At 38.4% G+C, this 25,183-nt stretch overlaps 2 protein-coding genes across 17 annotated transcripts in view; both read right to left on the bottom strand.

Moving 5' to 3' along the window:
- Positions 1-14,067: 14,067 nt before the first annotated feature.
- Positions 14,068-25,183, bottom strand: part of ANK3 (ankyrin 3) — a 536,318-nt gene continuing 525,202 nt past the window's right edge. For all 16 annotated transcript variants that reach the window (XM_056107909.1, XM_056107905.1, XM_056107907.1 and 13 more), the window contains one exon: positions 14,068-14,146. In XM_056107909.1, coding sequence (XP_055963884.1) covers positions 14,078-14,146 — 69 coding nt within the window. In that variant the 3' untranslated portion in view covers positions 14,068-14,077. The remainder of the gene's footprint in view (positions 14,147-25,183) is intronic.
- Positions 16,033-24,611, bottom strand: LOC130017208 (ankyrin-1-like). The gene is made up of 4 exons (XM_056107919.1): positions 23,967-24,611; positions 22,734-22,814; positions 16,414-16,497; positions 16,033-16,287 (listed from the first exon to the last, which is right to left on the bottom strand). The coding sequence occupies exons 1-4, from the start codon at positions 23,985-23,987 to the stop codon at positions 16,111-16,113; spliced, it is 363 nt and encodes a 120-aa protein (XP_055963894.1). The 5' UTR covers positions 23,988-24,611; the 3' UTR covers positions 16,033-16,110.

The following is a 25,183-nucleotide window of genomic DNA, read 5'->3' as shown; positions in this document are numbered from 1 at the left end:
AAATCCAACATTCTGAATTTTCAGAATGTTATCATTACTTGAGTTCAATATCACAAGTGGGAATTGAGAACATAAAGGTTAAATTAGGCAGAGAAATAATCAAGGTTTTTTTGGCTATTAACAGAAAATTCCAAGGTGGCCTAGGGAAGGTCATAAAATTTTGCTTCTAGTGTACTTATGATCACATAGCAGAGCCTGGCAAGCTCCCTGCGGTGTATTCAATATGCCAAAAACAGTAACAATAACGGGTCTCATTCCCCTGACCCTGAAAGAGCCTCCAATACAGCAGCATCAGGAAAGACGAGTAAGGAGAGACTGCTAAAATCTTAGGGCTGGGAAGAATGGAGGTGCTAATCGATGAACAACGGGATGACAGTGATACAGTGTACACATGATCCAGTGGTTCTTATCTTACCCACTAAACATGTTCATCTTGCAAATTCATCTTACATTATATTTCCTGAGGATCAGTGAGGAGTCCTGAGACGACCTGCTGGACATGCATCCCTTAAGGCACTTATTCCCAATTCAGGAACCAGAGGGTTTAGGGTATAACATTTCTTCATAGCAGGTCCACTACATTGTACATACATGTAAATATGAGTCATTAAGTAAAGATTCATTTCTCTATTTTGAACTACCTGCATTTAATTCCATTTAAGAAGTGAAAATTATCGAACCTATTAAGGATACTCTTCAGAGCTCACTGTTATTACTTTGCATTAGTTTTTGGTTAGCCAAGGAACCATATGAATAAATTATACAACTGTCTTTTCCCTCTATTATTAAAAGAGATAAAGTTTGACTCAAGTTATAAATATTGGAAATGCTTACTTCTCAATGATTTATGATTATTTTGTGAAAAGGAAGGAGTAATATGAGGAAATTACTGGGGCCTAATTAATAAAAATACCCCAAAAAGTTGGCTTTTGGTTCAAGGGTTTTTCAGAGATGTATCACTTTTCTGATTTTATTTCTGGGATTTTCACATATTCTTGTTCTATAGACAAAAATGATCTAAAACTTGTAATAACAAAGGTAAACTTTTAGAAAATTTTCCCTGGAGCAAAACATCGTTCTTGATAGAATCCCAGAGGGATAACCAATAGACATAGTAAACCACGAGGATGTCAAGGTAGATGTTAACTGACATAAAGGAAAGCTGTCTTCTTATGTGTACAGTGAAGAGAAACAAAAAAATCCCCATAACTTTAGCAAATACTATAATAGTATATATGTGTATATAATATATATATATACTTTTCAATGTATAAACTCAGTAACAGCATATAAAATTGAAAAACAAAGAATATTAAATATGTAGTGACTGCAGCTCTTATTCCCTGAGAAATGACAAATACATTTTCGTACGTCAGCAGACAAGACTGTATTAAAAATACAGAACTATGCCCCATTCAGCCTGTGCTTTATAAGGCATATGCAACTATGTGAAGAAAAACTTGATCATTCTATTTGGATACTTCTCTAATTTATGAACTTTTCCTTTAAGTTGAGCACATCATCTCTAAAGCCAAATTTCCTGTATATAAACATAATAAAACCAAATATTTAGACACGTACCTGTCATTGCATTCCTAGTTCTGGATGAATACTTTTCTGTCAGGGAGTCAGAAATATATAAGTCTTAGAGGTCAAGTTAGTATATATCGTAAATCACAATGCCCAAAAGGGGAGGAAGGGAGAGAGGAAGAAAGGGAGAAGGGAGACAGAAGGAGGGAAGTCTGTCATACAGGCAGGCTGGGGGGTGGTCGGTGATGGGAGGGAACCTGGGGACATTGGTACTGGCACATGTACACTGGTGAAGGGATGGGCGTTGGAATACTGACCGAAATCCAATCATGAACAGCTTTGTAAGGGTTTATCTTGCAGTGATTCAATAAAAAAGGAAAAAGAGTTAGGATGCCTGGTTTCAAGTGAGGTTTTGGGGGGGTTTATTATTTTTTACAAGAGTCCATATTTATGCATTATAAGATAATTTTTCTGTAGGAGTTGGAGCATGTTTCATTATCTGGAAACACTATACAAACAAAACTTACTACATTCTTTGTGCTGAATGGGTTTCCTATACATGGCCTTGCCATTGCTATCGGATACTTACTGAAACAACTCATCCTGTTTGTCAGGAATTTTTTATTTTTGTTTCTGGGTCACACCCTATTGGTGCTCAGAGGAATATGTGGTGTGTTGATCAAATTAGGGTTGGACCCTTTTTCCTATTGATATTTGTTCTCTTTTGGACTTTTTAATTGATTTATCATTAGTTTACAACATCATAGAATTTAAATGGTGCAGTTTGACAATAATCCAGCTTTATATGAAATTACTGAATGGTTCTATATGTGTAATATGTGATTTATGAAGTATATACTATCTTTAATATTAATAGTTCTCTAATAAAGTAGCTAAGATTAATGTCAATAAATGTACTTAGAATATAGTTTCACATATACGGGTTTATTTTAACAGTGATGAAAATAATTACGCCAATTATATGGCAGGGTCTGGATAGAATAATTAAACTAGTTAGGCTTGAATCCATATACATTGCAGGAAATCCACGTTCGATTTCTGGTAACTTCAGCCCCAACACACTCTCTGAGTCCCACTAGATACAGCTCCCAAATAAAAATAAAATAGTTATACTCTCTGCAAAAGTTCCATCAGAGAGGCTGGAGTGATAGCACAGCGGGTAGGGCATCTGCCTTGCATGCGGCCAACCTGGGTTCAATTCCCAGCATCCCATATGGTCCTTTGAGCACCGCCAGGAGTAATTCCTGAATGCGGAGCCAGGAGTAGCCCCTGTGCATCATCGGGTGAGACCCAAAAAGAAAAGAAAAGTTCCATCAGATACGTAATCCAAATTCCTAGGCCTGCCAGATCACATTCACGTAGGATTCATGTAGGCAGTGGTGCCTGGAGCACATGGCAGAGGCACATGGCATCGGCAGCTCGTTACCTGATCTTTTGAAAAGAAGTTAGACAGTTGGGTTATTATAAAAACACTGTCCAACCGTTGTTCATCGATTTGTTTGAGTAGGCTCAGTAACGTCTCCATTTTGAGAGTTGTTGTTACTGTGTTTGGCATATTGAATACGTCACAGGTAGCTTGCCAGAGCTTGCCGGGCTCTCCAATTCCTAACCACTAACAAGGAACATCAATTAAAAATTCAATCAATGTTCTATGAACATCCAGCAGATGCAAGCTTAAGTTCTGAAGAGTAAGACCACAATTTCTGGTTCCTTTAACTATAATAGCCTCAGCCGGATACTTCCTAAGGGAAAACCAGAATGAAATGTTGACAAAGATCACTACTGGCGGCCCCTAGAAATGCACAAAGTTTATGCAATTGGGAGTTTGTAAGGATGTGTTGGATGTGTAGAACTATATTTTTAGTGACCACAGAGGCAGGCTGAATAGCAACTAGTGGAGTTCGGTTCATGTGGGGAGGGATTAGATAATTAGCTTTTTTCAGAGAACACAAGGACACTGTGGAGAACAGGTAGGTGAAGAGTTTAACAATTTATTTTATGCTTAAATAATCGACTAGGTCATCCAGTGTATGGTTTTTCATACATAATGTCATTAGATCTATGTGTCAATGAATGCGGATTTTTATATGAATATAATCAACAAATTAAAGAATTTCACAAAAACCCAAATAAAAATGCCCTTTAAAACACAGCAGCCTTATTAACCTAATATGACACTGCTAGAATGGTTACAAATGATTGGCTTACTGAAAGATGTCTACATCTTATGCCAGTACACAATACAGTAATAATTTTACAGCGTGCTGCCAGTCTACTAGCTAAGGATTTCTGTTCAGTCCATTTAAAATATCCCCGACGGGGGCCTTTTGAGCACCATCCACCCCTAAAGCGGCAAGCATTACCCCTTTTAAGCACTAACAGATTGCACCCCCCTCCCCCTAAAGCAACTACTGTATAGGTTTTTTTTTTTCATTTTCAGTAATTTCATTGAAAAATTGGCAATAGCAACAAATATTAGATGAAGGGCTTTGTGTTTACAGATAAAATCTTCTGTGTTGCAGTATACTGTAGTGTTTGCAAAATTGGAAAAGATTTAATCAAAATAAGGTGATACACATGCATCAAAATATTAGTATTCTGGAGAAAAACTACAGAATTCCTCATTTTGGGAATTATTTAAATTTGCAGCAGATTTTAAAGATTTGTTTTTTAAAATCAAGCTAGCAGTTTTGCATATACAAACATTATAATTGCTAATGTACAAGAATCAGTGAAGATCCCCGCCCCCCAGAACCCCTCCCTTCTCTTCCAGGGCAAAGTCCTTGAGGACCCCTATTATGTTAAATGCATTTGCAATATTCGGTTTGTGTTCTAAGAGGCAGTGCCTTATCAACATTTATTCTATTATTTTTTTTCTGTTAGAATTTATACAGTGTTATTATTTACAGCAAAACTATAGATGTTCTAAAAAAGAAACAAATAGTGTTTATACCCTGACAGTTTGGGTCCAAGAAAAATAAGGCGAGCTGTTGTGGATTTAGTAATTTTAGTGTTTCTCCATGACTTGATCATTCCATCTCCTTCTGTCTCTTCTGGCAGTAGGAATTTCTTCCTTTTGCAAATGACACCAAATTACTTGAGATAAACTGTTAACAGCATGGCTTCTTGTATATACACTGCATTGCTAATTGCACACGCGCCAATCCTGGGAATGAAAGTGGATTTCCATGCTCTGTAAATTGGCTCATGCTAAATTAAAATGTGGGTGGTTTTCTTTTTTTGTTGTTCCATAAAAAAAAACATGCCTTTACTGTGTGGAAGTAGTACACACACACACACCCTTCTCCATGAATCTGCACTTCCTGTTGAAGTATCTTCTGTAAATTTCTCAATACTGGCAGTAAAAACGTGTTCCTGTGGAAGAAGAGACATTAGGTGGTGAGTGTTTTTCCCCCTTTCTTTCATTACATTTTTAAAGAGCTTACCTAAGTTTTCTTTGCCATCCAAAAGAGAAGCCTCAGAGAATGGGGACCCTTTGGAGCGGGATGATTTATCATGTTGCTTTTGATGAAAGCTATCTGCTAGATCCCTCAGATGTCCTCGACAGCTCTTTGAAGGCAGTGACCCTTGGCAGTGGACTTTGTGACCTCTGCAAACCTTGCTTACTGTATTTGATTTTAGAGATTGAGTCAAAAAGGCCCTCTCCTATTGTGTTTCTTTCTGATGCCCAGGTCACTCCTGTAAGTAATTAGAAAAGCCATTTACAGCCCTTTGGACCTCAGTCTTACTTGTAAAATGAGGAGATTGACAGAGTATGCTGGGATTTCTAAACATCAAAATATCAGGGGTCTTCATGGGCACAAAGTTCCAAAGGATACAATGTCAGAGTAGAGGATCTTAGCCATGTCTGTTTTATTTTCTCATTGCAAGAAGCCCCTCCCTCCAATGACCAATCTTTTTGAAAAGAGTCGTGACATGCCTATTAGTGGAAAATTGTTTTTCCATAGGAAATGGAAATAAGAATATCTTTGCACCATTGCAAATGGCACTTTACTTCCCCACATCAATCGGCACAGGCTAATTTGGACATTATGAATGGAGGCTCCTTTAAGAAAATCTTGTCTTACTGAATTGTGCCTTCATAAAGCGTAAGTTGTGATATAGCAATAATCAACATTATATGGCAGAAGTTTGCATACTTTTGCTGTACTGGCATGAAATCCTTTCCCTTCACTCTGAAAAGGTGATATGCCTGACTAAGAACAAGACATTGCCCCTAGAGAACCAGAGTAAGGCAAGAACAATTTCAAAACCCCGCTTGCTCGCTTGCTCACCCTGGGTCAATTTCTTTAGGTGCATCACCCTGGATACTTTGACTGATGCAAATATGTTAATACAGTAGCTTTCTCTGTCTCAGCAGAGTTCTGGCTTCCATTTCACCATTAGAGGTGCTCTGACTTCCATGCATGCTCCAGGTCAACGCTGGGAGTTAAGAATACAAAGTATTGGGGCTGGAGCAATAGCACAGCGGGTAGGGCGTTTGCCTTGCACATGGCCAACCCAGGTTCGATTCCCAGCATCCCATATGGTCCCCCCGAGCACTGCCAGGAGTGATTCCTGAGTGCAGAGCCAGGAGGAACCCCTGAGCATCCCTGGGTGGGACCCAAAAAGCAAAGTAAATAAATAAGTAAAAAAAAAAAAGAATATCAAAGTATTGGGGCTGGAGCAATAGCACAGGGGGTAGGGCATTTGCCTTGCACGCAGCCAACTGGGTTTGATTCCCAGCAACCCATATGGTCACCTGAGCAATGCCAGGAGAAATTCCTGAGTGCAGAGCCAGGAGTAACCCCTGAGCATTGCTGGGTGTGACCCAAAAAGCAAAAAAGAAAAAAAAATATCAAAGTATCAATTTCAACAGCTACCGTCCTCCCATGGTGGGGAAGAGATTCCAGAAAAGGAATATGACTCACTAAGGCAGGCCCTAGAAGGTGATTAGAGGAAGATCAGGATTTCTCATCTCTGTTTTTACCATTAACTCTTAATCTTTCAGGCACCAGGCCTCTTGGCAGGGCCTGTGAAAACGTTATCAGTTATCTACCTTTTCTGTTCTGAATCCTCAACAATTTTCTCTAGTTGAATCCCTTTACTCCACTACACCCTCCATCTGTGATTTAAAACTTAAGTGATACATAACGTGTATACAATGTATCTACTGCAAAAAATAATTTGGTAATTTTTTGCAGAAATGTTGAATTGGCATTTAGCTGAGCTTTCTTTTGGTTTAACCACTTCCCTTCCAAAAGCCTATCCACCTTTCTAGATTCATTTTGCATTAAGAAAAAGGTTTTGAACTTATTACCACAGAAATACTGGACATATACATATTTATAGATATATCCATGTAAAATGTGATCCAGGAGGTAATTTGGGGGGTGGAAGGGGAAAAGACAGTGTTCAGGGGCTTTCTTGGCTGTGTCCAGGAGTGCCCCCTGGTGGTGCTCAAGATTGAAGCACTGTCTGCAGAAAGGCAAACCCCTTAACCCTGGTATTAGCTCTCTGGCTCTAGGTGATAGTTTGGGGTTATTTTCTGGTTCTCGGCCATGCAATTGGTGTGTTATTTCCAATTACATGGTAGTACAGAAACTTCATACTTAATACAGTGCTCTACAAAAAAGCATGAGTCCTAACTGAATGTATATCTCTCAGAAAATATTTATATTCTGTACTATGATGAGAGCCGATCCCATGAAAGGTGTGAGGGAAAGCACTCATTGTAATGACGTGTCAGAAATAGTCAGCTTCCCTTTCTGGTTTTAGAAAATGGATGAGTTCGAAACATTTGAATCCAGAAATCAAATCCTGTCTTAGGGTTTTGTGCGTCATTCAAAACCAAAAGTAGTAGAAACTTTGGGGCTGGAGTAATAGCACAACGGGTAGGGCATTTGCCTTGCACGCAGCCTACCTGGGTTCGATACCCAGCATCCCATACAGTCCCCTGAGCACCTACAGGGGTAATTCCTGAGTGCAGAGCCAGGAGTAACCCCTGTACATCGCCTGGTGTGACTCAAAAAAAAAAAAATAGTAGAAACTATAGTAGTAGAAACTATCTCAGAAGACCATTCCTTACTTCTAGCAATAGCCCTGTAATTTAAGAAGCATTTTTTAAAAAAGAAGAAAAACAAAACACAACTCAGTGGCTCTTATTGGCAATTTTCAGTTTACAGATGAATATTGCACTTTCCACTTCATTCAAGCAGCACTGTGCTTCAACCTTTCCATGGATGTACTAGTGTTTTAAGCTCTAGTGTCTGTCACAGAAAATCACATGACTTTAGCTTTGTACCTGAAGCATCAGAGCATTAACCTCTTAGGATTAATGCTCAGTATGCTTTACTGAAAACCTTATTTCAAGTCCTGAGTAGTTTTCAAACTTAGGTGCATATTAGAATTATCTGGGGATATTAAAAAAATTCCAGGATGGGGCCACATTCTGTAATAAGATTTCTAGGGCAGAAGGAGGAAGCTCTGAAACATGAACTCTCAAGATGAATAATTCCCAGTTCACATAGGTTTATTCTTCAACTGATACAAATACATGGGGCTTTGTTTTTTAATTTGTTCTACTCTTGTGACTTGTAATTAAAAAATCTCTAAGGTCATGGAACCAGTTAAAAACTGGGAAAATATTTATATTTTGGCAATGAAAGTAAAAGGTAACATTAATAAAGTGGTAAAGTTAGTATTTTTTGTTATATGTCAGGCACAGTTCTAAAATGGATGAACTCATTTACTCCTAACAGCAATTATTTCTTCTGATTTCTGAAGAAGAAAATAGATCCACAGATTCACTCAACAACAGAATGCATGCTTAGCACGTGGTAGAAGCAGGATTATAAATCATGCCACCCAATTCACTTGCTCTTTTAACTTAAAGCAAAGACTTTGGGCCATACTCAGTGGTGTTGGGGATTAAACCATAATTAACCATAAGCAAGGCAGCATCTTAACCCCTGTACTATTTCTCTGGCACCAATTAGGGACTTTCAAAAGAAGAAAAACAGGAAAATTCCATGTATTGATATCAGGATTGAAGGTGCATGAACTGACCTTGGTTCAATCCTTGGTACCCCATGTTCCCTCAAGCACCACCAGGTGTAGCCCTGGAGGTTCCTGCGATGATCCCTGGCATCAGGAGACACAAACAGCACTGCATCTTCATACCCTCACACTGAACTGCCAGATGGTTTCTCCTGAGCACCACTTGAGAGGTTAAAAAATTTTTTAAAAATGCTAAAGCTCCGAACTTTTTCTGAGGTCAGGGTCAGGGTCCTTAAAACTTGGAGTGAAGTCATTTAGGCTGAGCTCTATCTTTCAGGACACTGAATCAGGACATCACTGTAGCACTGTCATCTCGTTATTCATCTATTTGCTCGAACAGGTGCCAGTAATGTCTCCACTCATCCCAGCCCTGAGATTTTAGCAACCTCTCCTTACTTGTCCTTCCAAAATGGTGCCATATTGGGGGCTCTTTCAGGGTTGGGGAATGAGACCTGTTATTGTTACTGGTTTTGGAATATTGAATACATCACAGAGAGCTTGCCAGGTTCTGCCATGCTATATGTCCTAAGTCATGACATATAGGTTAAAATTCAGCTTGTTCTTAAAATACCTGGAGATTTTTATTATTTTTGTTTTATTACACTAATTTCCAAAGACAACTATGAGGAACAGTTGATAGGAAGTAATTTCGATCATTGTGAAATATAAGCCAATATGACACAGAATTTCAGGACACATCTCTTCCAATTTCTCCCACTATTATTTCAGTCTCTGGCTGCTGATGCTTCTAGTCCACTGGTCTTTTTAATCCAGGTTCTTCAAGATGTTCTTCTTTTGTCTCTTACTACTAAAAAAAGTAACTGAACTTAATAAGTGCTTCGATGGGACTCATTAGTCACTACTTTAAGCAATTTATGCATATTAACTCAAACAAATGTCAAATGTAATCCAATAGTAGTGGGGGGGAGGGGGAGGGAGGAGGGATGAGGGAGGAGGGGGGAGGAGGGGAGGAGGAGGAGGGGAGGGGGAGGGGGAGGGGGGGAGGAGGAGGGGGGGAGGAGGAGGGGGGGAGGAGGAGGGGGAGGGGGAGGGGGAGGAAGAGGAGGAGGAGGAGGAGGAGGAAGGATTTAGTGCACACAGAGAGGAAAATTCCTGATAATTCCACCCACTTACGCCATTTTCCTCTTATCCTTATTCCACCAGTGACTAGAATTTCCGTGTTTTTGTTCTGGTTTGTGTTTTTGGTTACACCATGCTTGGGCTCAGGGATCACTCCTCCTGCAAGGAAAATGTCTTACCCCCTATACTATATCTCTGGCCCCACCATATTAAGATTTTTTTGTTTGGGGGTCACACCTGGTGCTACACAGGGCTTACTTCTGGCTCATGCACTCAGGAATTACTCCTGGAGGTGCTTGGGGGACCATATGGGATGCTGGGAATCGAACCTGGGTTGGTCACGTGCAAGGCAAACACCCTACCCACTGTGCTATTGCTCCAGTCCCCATATTAAGATTTTTAATTGAGACTTCTCTACTGAATAATTGACAAGTACTGAAGACATGGCAAACTGAGTATCTACAAGGTTTATTTCACCATCAAAACTACCTCAATTCATGTTTTTCTTTGTATTCTCTGAAAACATTACTCACATTTTTTCCTTTACTCTTCTTACTCTTACTGACCCTCTGCAGGATCTCATCTTTGTTTAGTAACAGATGTTCTTGTATTCAAACTCTTTTGCACCAACTCTCTCTACTATGACTAGGGTTACCAAATCACATGTGATCATATTATTCTTCTAACACAAAACTTCAGTAGTATTTCACTGTCTCCAGGATGAAGACTAAAGTCATGAGCATTGTACTTATGATCCTCCACATTGGCAGATATCAATGCCAGCTCAAATATCCACTTCTAAGAAAGACACAAGTCAAAGTTTTGACCTCAGATAGTCTTGCCCCTCTTGCTATGCATTTGCCCATGAGAATTTCCCCCAAAGAACTATTTTAGGGTCTTTTACCCATTTCTGTTTGGTTATCTCCTCTTGCCACAATCTTGTTAACATCTAATGGTAAAGTGCTTTAAGAAAAAAACAAGGGGGCCAGAGAGATAGTACAGCTAGTATGCAATTGCTTTGCAATTGGCCAACATGGGTTCAATCCCCAGTACCCCATATGGCCCCTCAAATACAGCCATGTATGGGTCAAGAACCAAAACCAGAGTATTTTCACTATGAAGAATAATAAATTTGTTTATGAAAATATGTGAAGTTTGTTTTTAGGTCTCAAGGACTTTTCATGTAATAAGAATTTGTGGTTTATACTCTAGGTAGGTTCAAATTTCATTCTTTTGCTCACCAGCTTAGGGAGCTTAGATAAGTCATTAATTCATTGACAAGCACATGGTTAACACTGTGTCTTTCAGCAGGTTCAGCTTCAAGACATACATACTAGGTTCATTCTAGGTTATTTCTATACTGATGCTATGCTGATCTCTCACCCTTTTATCCAATAAAAAGCATGTTATGTGAAATCTCTTGATTCAGCCTTTTTACCATCCTCATTGCCTTAGCCAGCATCAGATCATCTAGTAATACCACCTATATCCAATTCATCTCCTATCCTATAGCAAATTGTTCAGAACGTAAGTTTAATTATGTCCCACTCCTGCCTGTAAGCCATCAACAGATCCCCAGTGCTTCTTGTGTAATGAACAGAATCTTTATGAAGAGGCAGAGAGGCCTGAATATTCTTGATCTTTCTCCCTCTCCAGACATAACAGTTCAATTCTTCTGCTACCTCAGTGAACTGTTCTCACAGTCCCAGCTTCACTACTTTATATTTCTGGCTTTTGCAGATTTTTTTCTTAAAATTGAATCACTGTGATATAGAGCATTAGAAAATTGTTCATGATTGCATTTCAGTCACACAATGTTTCAACATCCATCCCTCCACTAGTGTAGTTTCCCAGCACCAGTGTCCTCAGTTTCCCTCCCATCCCTTCAAGCCACCCCCCAACCCAGCCTGCCTCTATGGCAAGTACTTCTTTTCTCTCTCTCATTTTAGGCATCATGGTTTGTGATAACAGATGCTGAAAGGTTATCCAGTATATTCCTTTACCTGCTTTCAACACTGAATTCTTGTCCAGATTTCTAACTAATATTGATTTCTAACTAATATTGACATAATGGACCTTCTTCTAGCTTGACTACCCTCCATCCCACACCAATGACCCACCATTGTCCAGTTCTCCTGTCCTATTTTCCCTGGTCTTGGATATTAGTTTCATACTGGTTTTTTTTAATAACAAATGAACACAGTCATTCTACATCTGTCCTTCTCTTCTAACTCATTTCACTCAACATGATACTCTTCAAGTCTATCCATTTATAGACAAATTTCATGACCTCATTTTTCCTAGAGCTGTGTAGTATTTCATTGTGTACATGTACCATAGTTTTTTTTATCTGTATGTTTGTTATCGGACACTCAGGTTGTTTCCAGATTCTGGCTATGTGAATAGTCCTGCAATGAACATAGATGCAAATCAAAACAACAATGAGATATCATCTCATGCCACAGAGATTGGCACACATACAAATGGACAAGAACAACCAGTGCTGGTGCGGACGCAGGAGAAAAAGGGAAACTTATTCATTGCTGGTGGGAATGCCGACTGGTCCAGCCTTTTTGGAAAACAATATGGACATTCCTCAAAAACTAGAAATTGAGGTCCCTTTTGACCCAGCAATACTACTTCTGGGAATATACCCTGGAGGTCCAAAAACACACAGCAGAAACACCATCTGCACTTCTCTGTTCTTTGCAGAACTATACAGAATATTCTTACTTGTGCCTAGAAGACAACCTCAGACCCTGTCAGATTGCCACTGCTTGCAGAGCCGAGTCACCATCTGGTTCTTCCTGTAAGATTCGGCCCCGATACCACTTTCCTATTATTTCAGACTCAAGTCAAATCTCTAGGTAACATGACAGAGGGTTGAATAGGACTGGAGTAGCATGGGTCTAGTAGGACATTTCTACCACTTTTACTTGATGTTGCCTTAGTCATTTGCGGGTTTGCTTTCTCACCTGTTAAATGTAATGATTCAGTGCACCTATCCAAGTGGGTTGGCTGAGAGATTTAAAGCAAATGTGAAAAATTTGGAAGAGTATATATACTATATATATATATATATATATATGTGTGTGTGTGTGTGTGTGTGTATGTTTGTGTGTATAATTTCCAGAGTACTCTGAAATTCTTAGTTTTCTTAATGCCATAATATTCTCCAAAATGCAAAGGCTCATTTGAAAGCAAGCACCTCACTTATATTATTCACTAATGATTTCTTAATGCTTATGTAGAAAGAAAGAACTTGTTTCACAGAGAAGTGAAATAAGTTTGAGTAAATCAATATACAAATGACTAGGTTTGGGGGTCGGAGTTAAGAATGTGTCTGCGCTTTAGCTATCGTGCATACAAAATTAGGGGTAATGAGACTAGAGGACTGCTCAGTTCTTTACCTCAACACTCCAAACACTGTGATGCTGCTGAGTGGGAAACAGCAGACAGAGGAAACTAGAAATCAGAATTTTCTTTATAATTTGACCACTAGGGCTAAGAGAACTGTTGGTAAACTGTTCTACAGAACTTTCCTCTGGAAACCTACACTACAACATGCATAAAAAGAAACTTTTCAGAAGGACCAGAGCAATAATACAGCAGGTAGGGCTGTTGCCTTGCACGCACCCGACCCAAGTTCTATCCCTGGCATCCCATATGGTCCTGCCAGCACAGCCAGGAGTAATTCCTGAGTGCAGAGCCCGGAGTGACCCCTGAGCACCACTGGGTATAAACCACCACCACCACCACTAGCAACAAAGACCTTGCCACAGTTTAATCTGCTTTTCTAACCCAAAAATCTTTTGGGATGATGGAGAAGGGTGGGAGGTTAGAGCCTGCATGGGACCTTATGCAGAAGATTAAACCTCAGTCAGCTCAGTGCAAAGTAAGTTGTACTACCTCACTGGCTCCCCAGAGGGCTGTTAAAAATTGTAGCTAAGTAGAAACAGGATGGTTTCTATTGTTCTATTATTCCTTTATCCTAGTAAAACAAAGTATAATTCAGAAAAGTAAGCTAAAATATCCTTTACTAAGAAAAATTAAAACAAGTTTAAACAAAGTTCACTAAACATCTCACTTAACAAATTTAGCCTGTACAATGCTATTACATTTCACACTGCGTCTTCAGCTAGGGCAGTCTCAAAATTCACTATTTATGTTGAATTTCTGACTCAAGTGAGGAGAAAGTAAATGGACTACTAAGTAGAGACAAGTTTCATTGTAGGTATGCATGAACAAATATTGGATACTCAAAGCTGGAATTCAGTGACAGTGAGGAATAGATGAATCACTTGGGAAATGAATAAGGTGTTTCACACAAATTAAGAGCTACTGCTGGGTTATGAACCCATGTATCGCCCAGACTAACCGTTTACTGTTATGAGTGGCTCTTCTTTTCCACATGCCGTATTTCTTTCTTCGTCTTCATCTTATAACCTTCTCCCTGCTTTAAAAGGAATGTGTACATTAAGATTTCATGGTAACTGAGCTTAGCTCTGAAGCACTTCCCATTCTTGTTCCTTGAGGCTGAATTAGGATAAGTGAAACCTGGTTTAAAAGCACACTGACACTTCACATTCCAAACCATAATTTATTTGGCTTAGCCACACAGCAAGAGTCATTGAGGTAATCTAGAGAGCACAATCAGACATATGACGTAACTGTCCTTCGCTAATTCAGTAGGTTAGTGGTAAATTCTGAGAAAATGTGCAGACTGTTTCTAGTATAGTAGCACTACAGCACTGTCCTCCTGTTATTCATCGATCTGCTCGAGCGGGCCCAGTAACACTGTGAGACTTATTACTGTGTTTGGCATATTGAATACATCATGGGTAGCTAGCACAGCGGGTAGGGTATTTGCCTTGCATGCAGCCGACACGGCCTACCCGAGTTCAATTCCTCCACCCCTCTCGGAGAGCCCGGCAAGCTACCGAGAGTATCTCGCCAACATGGCGAAGCCTGGCAAGCTTCCTGTGACATATTTGATATGCCAAGCACAGTAACAACAAGTTTCACAATGGAGACGTTACTGGGCCTGCTTGAGCAAATCGATGAACAATGGGAGGACAGTGCTATAGTGCTTCTAGTATAGTAAGGTAGGAAAAAAACATCATTAAAGTTCTCAAGGCACTCAAACTCCAAATACAACAATTATTAGTATATTATGATTTTTCCACCAGCATCATTTTAAGTCATGTTTATGAGGAAATGATGTTTCTCGGCAAGCACGGATCACGGACTAAGATTACACAGAAATCCTATTGTTTAGAGGATATTTTGGGGGGTGATGCAAAGAATTGAACCAAGGACCTCATGCATGCCAGGCAAGTAAGTAGAACTGAGTTGTATACCTGATCCCACAATTTTTAAGTTTGTGTACTTATCAACCTCTTCCTCTCATCCCAAACCAAGCCAGCACTCCTCTCTCTGAGCACAAAATTGTATCAAAAGATAGTAGTTTTTCTAAATTCCTGTCTATCAGAGATTTTCTATTTATTTTTTTCTCAGAGAAACACAGGTGATTAAAACTTCTTTTTAAATGAAAAGGGCTAAGGGGGCTGGAGCGATAGCACAGTTGGTAGGGCGTTTGTCTTGCGCGCGGGCGACCTGGGTTCAATTCCCAGCATCCCATATGGTCCCCTGAGCACCGCCAGGAGAGATTCCTGAGTGCAGAGCCACAAGTAACCCCTGTGCATAGCCGGGTGTGACCCAAAAAGCAAATTAAACAAATAAATAAATAAAAATGAAAAGGGTTAAACTCTTAGAAGGGTCAAGAGAGGAAAAATAATCAGAGATATTTTCTCTTGGCTATGGAGTCATATTGGCTGAGTTACACCACTGACAAGACCAAAGAAAGAAACCATCCTCTGATTCTGTTGAGGGGAATTCTGACATCACAGTGGAATATAATGGGATGGGAGAAAGTACAGACTTGCTGGAAGAATCTCAACCCAAACTTTCTGCCATTACACTGTTTGAACCCAATGCATTTATCCTCTATCTGTGTCCCTAGCAGGTACACAGCTATAGGTAAGGCACTGGGCAGAAGGGTGCATGATGAGCAGTTTGGCACTATAAGATTTTTATTTCCCTCTGTAAAGGTAAGGTAAAGGCCCTCCCGTTGATCGTCGATTTGCTCGAGCGGGCCCAGTAACGTCTCCATTGGAGACTTTGTTGTTACTGTGTCTGGCATATTGAATACTCTCGGTAGCTTGCCGGGCTCTCCGAGAGGGGCGGAGGAATCGAACTCGGGTCGGCCATGTTGGCCGCTTGTAAGGCGAACGCCCTACCCGCTGTGCTATCGCTCCAGCCCCCATTTCCCTCTGTAACACTTGAATTTTATCTCTGTGAAACTCTGAATCAAGAGTATTAGAAAATCTTTTTTCTTTTATTGATCAAACGCAGAATAAGTCAAGAGCAAAATGCTTCAAGCTGCCACACCACAGATGCCAGCCTATTAGCAGCATTCTCCAAAGAATTCGCAAAGCGTTTATCCTCTACTTTCTCTTGGCCAACCCTCTCCATTACCACATCAACGCGTTTTTTTTCTTGTGGGATAACAATTCGTCTTATTACTTTCCGAGTGATCTGTAGGAAGCAATAAATAGTAAAAGAGGTTTTTCTGTTTTCTACTTCAGGAGATAAACACTACAGCAAACGAAAGGCAGAAAAATCTAAATTCCAAGAGAAACATGAAATTCCCATGGTGATTACTTTTCTGGTGATGAGGGTGCCTTCTTCATCAGTGAATTGCTCTTCTGTGACAGATTCACCAGGAATGTTTTTTGCTTCCTCTCCCTAAAGGATGTGGCATAGAGATTAGCAACATACTGAATGTATAGATCTGCACACCACTCGAGACACAATATCCATGCTCTGGAATTTTAGAAAAAGAAGGCATTAATTCTACTTAGTAGCCAGTGCAAGGGGGAAAGTCCAGCTCCACTGATGATTATTTAACAGTCACTGATGTTATATGAACTCAAAGCAAGTATGCACAGGACTGAAAGTTAGTAACGCACTCCAAAAAGAACATGAAAGTATGTAATTAGAATGCAATGAAACAAGGATATGCCAACAAAATGATTCCATTTTTTGAAAAAAAAAAGAGTTAAGAATTAGAGCTCTGTTGTATCATATCACCTCATTCTATATACGTTTTTTGTCCTACCAAATTCCTCCATTGATAGGAATTAAAACACTATAATTTGAATAAAAACAGTACTTTAGATGGGATACTTTCAAGTCTTAAAATACAAATAATGATGTTTTATGAATACTGTCTAAGCACTGAACTTACCAAGGTGGTGAGACCCTAAGGCGTAGTCAAGGGAAATAAGCACTATGGTGATGGTGGGGGTGGGGGGACTGGTGGTAGAATATTGTATGCATGAGACACTATCATTGACAGAACAAAATGGCACATCACAAAGAAAGCAGATTCATTTCTGGAGCTACGATTCTAACTCTTTCACTGTTACTGTCATGGAAACGGTAATAATGCTAATCATTTATTCAGTACTAGCTCATGGTGAGACAATTATATAATTTAAATCACCATGGGAAGATGACAGTTATAATTTGAAATGACTTGTTTTGTTAACAAAATTTTCTTTCTTGTCACAAAGTGGCTATCTTCTAAAAGATTGTGGACTCACAGGTTAAGATAACGGGGGCGGGGAGGGGGGACATCTGACCTGTTTTATCTCAATGTGGTATAAGTAGGAAGAAATTCAGCATCTTCCTTTTCAATCTTGCTTATGATCAGTTTCAGTTAGAGGTGGCTCTTAGAGACAGCTCAGTAGTCGGGGCATATACTTTGCATGAGTTCAAACCCCAGCATCACATGGCCTTCTGAGCACAGCAGGGTGTAACCCTGGTGGCCCCAGGCATGGCAAAGCTAGGCAGCCTGCGTGTCGTGGGGAACAGTTCCCGGGAACTGCATGGGAGTCCCTTAAAAAACATGAAAAAAAAAGGGACATTAGAAATATTTAGACATTTAAATGTATTGAAATCTCCAACTTTTTCTTTTTTTTTTAGTGCGGTTAGGGGTGCAACAACTGGTGATGCTCAAGGGTTACTCTGGGCTCTGCACTCAGGAATACTCCCAACGGTTCTCAGGGGACCATATGGATGCCAGAAATAGAACCTGGGTTGACTGAATGCAAAACAAGTGCCCTACCTACTGTGTGATCTCTCCAAACACTCCAACTTTTTTCTTTTTTTATGGGAGGTGTTGTTCCCTATGGCTAGTTTTATCTTTGGCAGAAAAGCACAATTCTATTTATTTTAAAAGGAACGTCATAAAGAATGCAGAAAGACCAAGAAAGGCTCATGAAATGTTTCATTATAGTTTAAATACGAATTAATGAGATATTGTTTAGCTAACTTTTCATAATGTCCAGCTCTTTGAATGTTAGACAATTCAAGACTTTCAGGAAAATCTAGTAAAACAGATTGCACCCTTTGTGGTGAACTATGTCAATTATTTTCTAAATTATTTAGATAGTTGCTGAAAGGAAAGTGAGATAGGTATATTTATAAGCATAGTGACTACATATCACCTGATTAATACCTATAACCTCAGAAAAAAATCAAAATCCTTTTTATAAATATAGGTGGATGAAATCCACTGTATACATAGGTTTAGTCTCCTACTAAAAATTCAGACTTCGTTAAAATTGAAGGTGAATATATCTCTCACTTTAATTTTTTAAAAGAAACACTTTTTTTGGCTTTTTGGGTCACGCTTAGCAATGTTCAGGGGTAACTTCTGGCTCTGCACTCAGGAATTATGCCTGGCATTGTTTAGGGGACCATATGGGATGCTGGGGATTGAACCTAGGTTAGCCACGTGCAAGGTAAAAACCCTATCAGCTGTACCATTGCTCTGGCCCCTACCTCTCAATTTTAAATAGCTGTGAAATATAGTCAATCATGCATTAATCATGTCAAAATAAATAAGTCTGTGAATAACTAAATGGGGAAGTGGATTAGAAAGGGACCGAATAAATAGAAAAGACAACAGTCACAAATAAATGTAAAAAAAATCCTTCATTTTTAATTCTATGAAATGTGTTATTTGTTAACAAGAATTACCGAGGAGAGTCTTTGGGCCCTCTTTTCTACTAGGAAGTAAAATCTCTAGTTTTTGTTTCACAGTGCAGTGACTGAACTCAACTCCTCACATGCTGAAGCATGTATTCTACCACTGAATGTCACTGCTGCCTACAGATTATACTTTCACAAAAACAAAATCCCCACTTCCCTGGTCTTACTGACATTTTTTTGGCAATACCACCCTTCCACTGTTGTTGTCTCCTATTGCAAAGGAAAAATTACAGCACATATGGTGTCATGTCATCATCCCTGATGATGGCCACTGTAATGACTGTGCTTCACTGACCCCCTGCTAGACGTACTGCATTTTATAATTTTTATTCTTCTTTTTGAATTTTTAAGTACAATGAAATAGCCTGAGATGCACTGATTTGCTGTGACAGACAACACTGAAACTTGACCTTTCCAAAAATGACTGAATATATTTACATTTCATATAATTTAGCAAGTTATTAGGCAATATATAGACAATCTATTTTTATATTATAAAAATCCCAAGAATATTTAAAAAATACGGCTTGTGAATAATGACTCTCTAAGAAATAGAACAGGCAGGACTTCAAAGATTTTTTGAATTGCTTAATTTTGGGAAAACATAAAAACTCTTATTTGGAAAGTTGGCAAAAAAGCTTATATGACACATTTGAACTACATAGTTAGTGTTCAGTTATTTGAATCTGATACAACTTTTATAAAATTTTGGTCTTGAGTTGATTTAAAGATTTTACCTTTAATCAATGAATTTGCCATATGCCTAGTGTACTGTAAATGAGACTGGTGAATACAATAAACTGCTTTGATAGTATCAAATCATATAAAAAATAATATGCGGTCCAATTGTAAAATCCTAACATAAATGGGAGAGTTTGCTAACTTGACTCATTCTTTAGGGTCTTGAAAATCTTGGGAAAAAAATTTACAGGAGCTGGGAATATAACTCAAAAAGTTAGCATTGTGTTTTGCATTGGGCTGGAGCGATAGCAGAGTGGGTAGGGACGTTTGCCTTGCAAGTGGCCAACATGGCCAACCCGAGTTCGATTCTTCCACCCCTCTCGGAGAGCCAGCAAGCTACCCAGAGTATCTCGCCCGCACAGCAAAGCCTGGCAAGCTCCCTGTGACATATTCGATATGCCAAACACAGTAACAAGTCTTGTTACTGGGCCCACTCGAACAAATTGATGAACAATGGGAGGACAGCGACAGCGACAGTGACAGTGTTTTGCATGTGGGTGGCCTGGATCCAATTCCTGGTACCATCTGGTCCCCGGAGCTACATGCCTACTGTGGCCTACTGGAGAAAAAAAATTCTTATACTTTCACCCCATTTACTGGACAGCTTGAACAGCCAAGCTGTTTGCTTTGATGGTCATGGTAAAAGCATCTTGTGCATACCTACTGTTTCCACTGACACTTGCCATCACAGCTAGCTCTGGGAGACAAAATAATCCCTAAGTAGTTTTCAGCTCTGAGCTCCTAAGTGCTATACAGATCACTATGACAAATAATATAAACACACTGGTTTGGTACAGTTTGGACAGTTTTCTTAAAGTAGGTCAAATTCCTAGCATTTCGGTCCATCAAATCGTTTCCAGGAAAGCCAGCCTAAAGTGCTTTCTTCCTTCTTCTGTGCCACTGCAAGTGGCCACGTGCTTAATTTATTCTAGGAAAATTTAATTCATTTTGTCTGTTCTGGAAAGGAAAGACTATGAAATATGGGGGGAAAAAAGGTAGAAGGCATTTCACTGCAGGGTTAGACTCTGATACCGAGACTGTTTACTACTCTGCTGCAGATTCTGGAGTGAAATGACTTATCTTGGCTTCTTTTCATCTAGGAAAATAAGAGATTTAAGCTCAGGGATCCTTTAAATCCTTTCTTATATTTTTGAAGACAAAATTTGCATGTCATATCTACCATTAATTACTGCAGTGTCGAGCTTTTTACACTAATAAAAATGAACATCAAATGGAGTTAAAAAGTCTGAACAGAAAGATGCCTATATCTTCTAATAATTATAATCTTTCTTCACCCTTGTTTTCTTTAGTGTATACAAAAACATTCCCTATGGCCTGTATGAGAGATTCTGTTTTTTTTTTTTTAAAGAGGGGCCTTTCTGGTACTCATGGGAACATTTCTGGCAATGTTTGGAAGTGCTGGGGCACACCAGATCCAGCCTAGTTGAGTTCAGGGATAAAACTTGTTTTCCAGCACATATACCCCATCATTTTGTTAGAGAAATTCTGCTTTTTTTAAAAAATGATTTCCTAGCAATAAAACCTATTCTTTGATAATTTTATTCAATATCCCTAAAATGACACTAACTTCCAGAAGTAAGTTTAGGAAGAATGTAAACTGCCATGTTTCTGAAAACTATAAAATCATATAATTATGCTGGTCTTTCAAACTTAACTCTTTAGGAGACAAACTTTAGGAGACAAAAAGAAACACGCCTCACTGAGTTAAAAATTTGCATGTTTTTATTCTTCAAAGTTTTCCTTTATTCACTCTGTTGCTTCCTGCAGGACTATATTTGTTTTCTTTCCTATATTGTTATCCTCTGTAATGGGCAACTATTAAGAAGAGATATATTTGAATAAAACAAGAATATATCAAGCATATAAAGTAATATGACAATATGCCTGGCATGCCTTTTCTAGATTTTTTATTTTAAATATAATTTTAAAGTCACATAAAATAAGGTACTGGTTACAGAAATAGCAAAGTCTGAGCAAAGAATATGACTTTATTTAACACCTTCAGAAATCTATTTTTCCACCCAAATCCCAGGTAATGTGTAGGAGGTAACTAAGAAAATTGAATAGATAATGGCTTGAATACTAACTAGATACCAGGAAGTATTTTACATGTCTATATAGAATTTTGAAAGAAGTGATTAATGCTTCTTTATAGTAGCACCCTATTTGAACTCAAGGTCAAATTGAGTATTTTATAAGATTTAAAAAATCTTCTCCAATGCTTTAGGTCTTAGAAAAACTATATTAAAACACATTTTCCTTTCATCTGAACTCAATGGAAAGTACAAGCACAGGATTATAATGTTTTCTATGCCTAAGCCAGCTTCCTCGACCTTGACCTCTTGTTACTTAGGAATGGGACAAGTGTGACAAATGGCTTTTAATATTTCCCTTCTTTTCTTTCTCTGTCACTGCCAATCAGAAAGCCTCAAGTTATTACAGCCATATTCAAAGACCCGGGTGTTGAAAATGGCCGTTTAGTTCTTCGTTCAATTATTCTGATGTCCAAGATCTCAACACACAGTATGAAGACAATGGGCGGACATGCTGGCCTTCACCATGAGTAACATCAGTGCTTCCAGATCTTTTTGTGGTGGAAATCAAGAACACTATTATTTATAGTGTTTAACTGTGCTATAACAGGGTGGGATTAATTTTTTTAATTTCCAGCTAAAAATGTTTCCAATACTTAAAACAAGAAATATGAGACTAGATATTTAACTTTACTATTTCAAAAGTTTTTGCGCGATTTGGATCGTCCCATATCATCCAAGCTAGGCTATCCTTCCACATTCTCACTCAGATACTGAATATAATAAGAAACTGAGGTAGAAAAGGGAGCGTTCTCACTATTTCTCTTTCTTCTTTCTCTCATCTCACTAGAGCCTCTGAAGTTTCAATAGGACATTTTATTTGATATGAAGATGCAAATGCCAAGAATTCTTGTGTAAAACTTTTAACTGCCACATGTCAAACACAGATATAGATAGACAGGTCACCATGCAACATGGCTTTTTCTTTCTGGTTGTTTCTGTGTGCTTTCAAGAATACAGAGAACATATACAGAATCATTTGCTTAACACGCATGCTGGGTTTTCAAAAGCATAAGAAAGAAGTTTCTTATATACCAGTGCCCCATAACAATCCAGTTATGGGGGTACCTTTATAATCAAACGACGGCGAGTAATGCGGGTAGTGACCCTCCGTTCTTCCTCTGAGCTCGAATCACTCTCACTCAAGTCCTGATAAATGCATTTTTAGTTTAATTTTACCATCACATTTAATACAAAAGACATTCTGAGAAGGGAAATCAAGAAAGAATTTACTTTGACTTGCTGTTAGCCCTCTCTCCCCCCATCCTCTGGAATATCACGATGTATATTTGTGAAAATATTTAAAAAAATAGCAAGTGAAATCAAACTTCAGGAAGAGTAATGGAATTATTTTCTATAGACTTACCCTATGCACAAAGATCAAGGTAATTAAATTACAAAGTATTAAAATAACAATTATAGAATGTTTCTATAATAATTATAGAAACTATGGTATACATGACCAATTTGAAGACACATTAAAATTAAACTAGTTTTAAATCTCCAATTTGTGCATATAATTATAAATATAGTTCTAACCAACCTTCAGTCGATCTGTACAAAGCACTGTATATTTTTTGAAGATTTTAGATTTGACAACTTTATCAAAAGTTATCTTGAAATTGAAACAAATTACTATCTGTTTAATTTGTCACAGATATATATTTCATATGGGGATTTTTTTTACTGGCACATACTTAGTCATTTACTCAAAAGATGTGAAACATGAAAGATCTAAGGACTAGTAATTAAAACAGAAAAGGAACATTTTACAGACAAGAATATGGAAATCAGACAAAGAAAAGTATTTTCAAGTTTTGTTTTCCTTGCAAAATAATTGGCTACTAGGTTCTCTGTTATTAAAGCATATCTGTAACAATTAGAATGACGTAAATTCTGTGAAAGAGAAGAAGTACAAGTGGCATTTGGGGACGAATACATTGAAGAAGTAAAAGAAAAACTTTAATCTGAATGATCTGTTTAGGAAATTTTAAATTGAAGAAAGATTTTTTACTTGGATACATTCAAAATCAGAAAAACGCATTCATCCAAATAATCTTACATGTCTGTTATATTATAAACCTATCCAAAATTATCAGAGACAAGTCCCTTAAAATAAAAATTGGATATTTGGTCAAAGTTTAACTTTTATTCTCTCAATGATGATGATATTATAAAATTTCCTTCAGAGAGTTATCTAGGTATTGGTCAAGAGAGAAACTAGAGATAAAGAAGATTTTTCTCAATACTCCTGGTCAAGGGTTACTGCATGGAAACAAGTGAATAGCAGCAGAATTTTACCTTGTAACAGCAGGCGGTCATCCGTGTAAAAGCTGCACCCGGACTTTTGACCTGATTGTCAGGGGACAAAAAAGGCGACTCTTTTCTGAAATCATCTATCAAATGACCCAGGTGGTTGTTACTGTCCTAAGGTCTAGCCACAAAATATATATGAGTTTGAGTTTCTTAAGAGATCAGGCTCAGATCTCCCGGAAGTTTTTGACTTTTTATATTTTTATATTTATGAAACCTTTATTCATCCTCTGACGTAGGACCAGTGGTCGAAACCAAACTGCAAACTCATAAGAATTCTTGAAAATATTTTCTAATAGTAGCTATTTTCCATTACAGAGTTTCCTTTAAGCTTCCACTAGCACTTCTCCCATGGCCCATTTGAGCATGTGGACACACACAGAGCACAACTCATTCATATTCATGTTACAACTTGATTTCTAAAGTTTTCTATCAACTTTTATAGAATAAGTTCTCAGTTAAAATGCCACAATGACTTCTCTCAATATAAGCTAATTTAAAAAGGGAACATACCATCCCAAATCCTACTACCATTAATACCCACAGCTACACTCATCAGGAAGGAAGCAAAAGAAAAATCTAAGAATTTTACTATCTTTCCTAACAATCAGGAAAATGGTCAAAAGATAGCCTGAAAAAAGGGAAAAGGAAAGGATATAATTAGAAGATAAGCTGATAATTAGCTCCTAAATGACTGGGAGTCTTTAAGTTTTTTAAACCTCACATTAAACATGGGCTCATTCTTTTACAAAATACATGTTTTTTTTCTTTTTGTACCCATAGCAGTTACTTAACTAGACAGGTTCTAAGGGAAATTCGGTGCTATGATTCTAATGATTTATTATTCATAGTCTGTTTTCTGCACAGTTCATGAAACAATAGTTTTGAAACAAAAAGCAGTGGAACATGTAAGACATCATTATTTTCTTATTATTTGAGTCATAATTTTCTGTTTAAATTTTTAAAATAACTCATCACAGCAGGCTGGAATGATAGCACAAAGGGTAAAGCATTTGCCTTGCATGCAGCCAACATGGCAGACCTGAGTTCGATTCTTCCGCCCCTCTCGGAGAGCTGGGCAAGCTCCCAAGAGTATCTCGCCCATTCAGCAAAGCCTGGCAAGCTCCCCGTGACGTATTCGATATGCCAAACACAGTAACAACAAAGTCTCACGATTGAGACATTACTGGGTCTGCTCGAGAAAA

The sequence above is a fragment of the Sorex fumeus genome, unplaced genomic scaffold (assembly GCF_029834395.1).
Source record: "Sorex fumeus unplaced genomic scaffold, SorFum_2.1 ptg000183l, whole genome shotgun sequence".
Lineage (NCBI taxonomy): Eukaryota > Metazoa > Chordata > Mammalia > Eulipotyphla > Soricidae > Sorex > Sorex fumeus.
The sequence above is the reverse complement of the archived record's forward strand: the minus strand, read 5'-3'. Positions and strand labels throughout refer to the sequence as shown.

What these genes read in the sequence shown, in the direction of transcription:
- LOC130017208 (XM_056107919.1), bottom strand. Translation starts at nt 23,987, where the DNA reads ATGACCGCCTGCTGTTACAAG. An exon ending in TGACCGCCTGCTGTTACAAG is followed by an intron (nt 22,815 to 23,966) that starts GTAAAATTCTGC and finishes TGCATTTATCAG; the next exon opens with GACTTGAGTGAGAGTGATTC. An exon ending in GCACCCTCATCACCAGAAAA is followed by an intron (nt 16,288 to 16,413) that starts GTAATCACCATG and finishes TGCTTCCTACAG; the next exon opens with ATCACTCGGAAAGTAATAAG.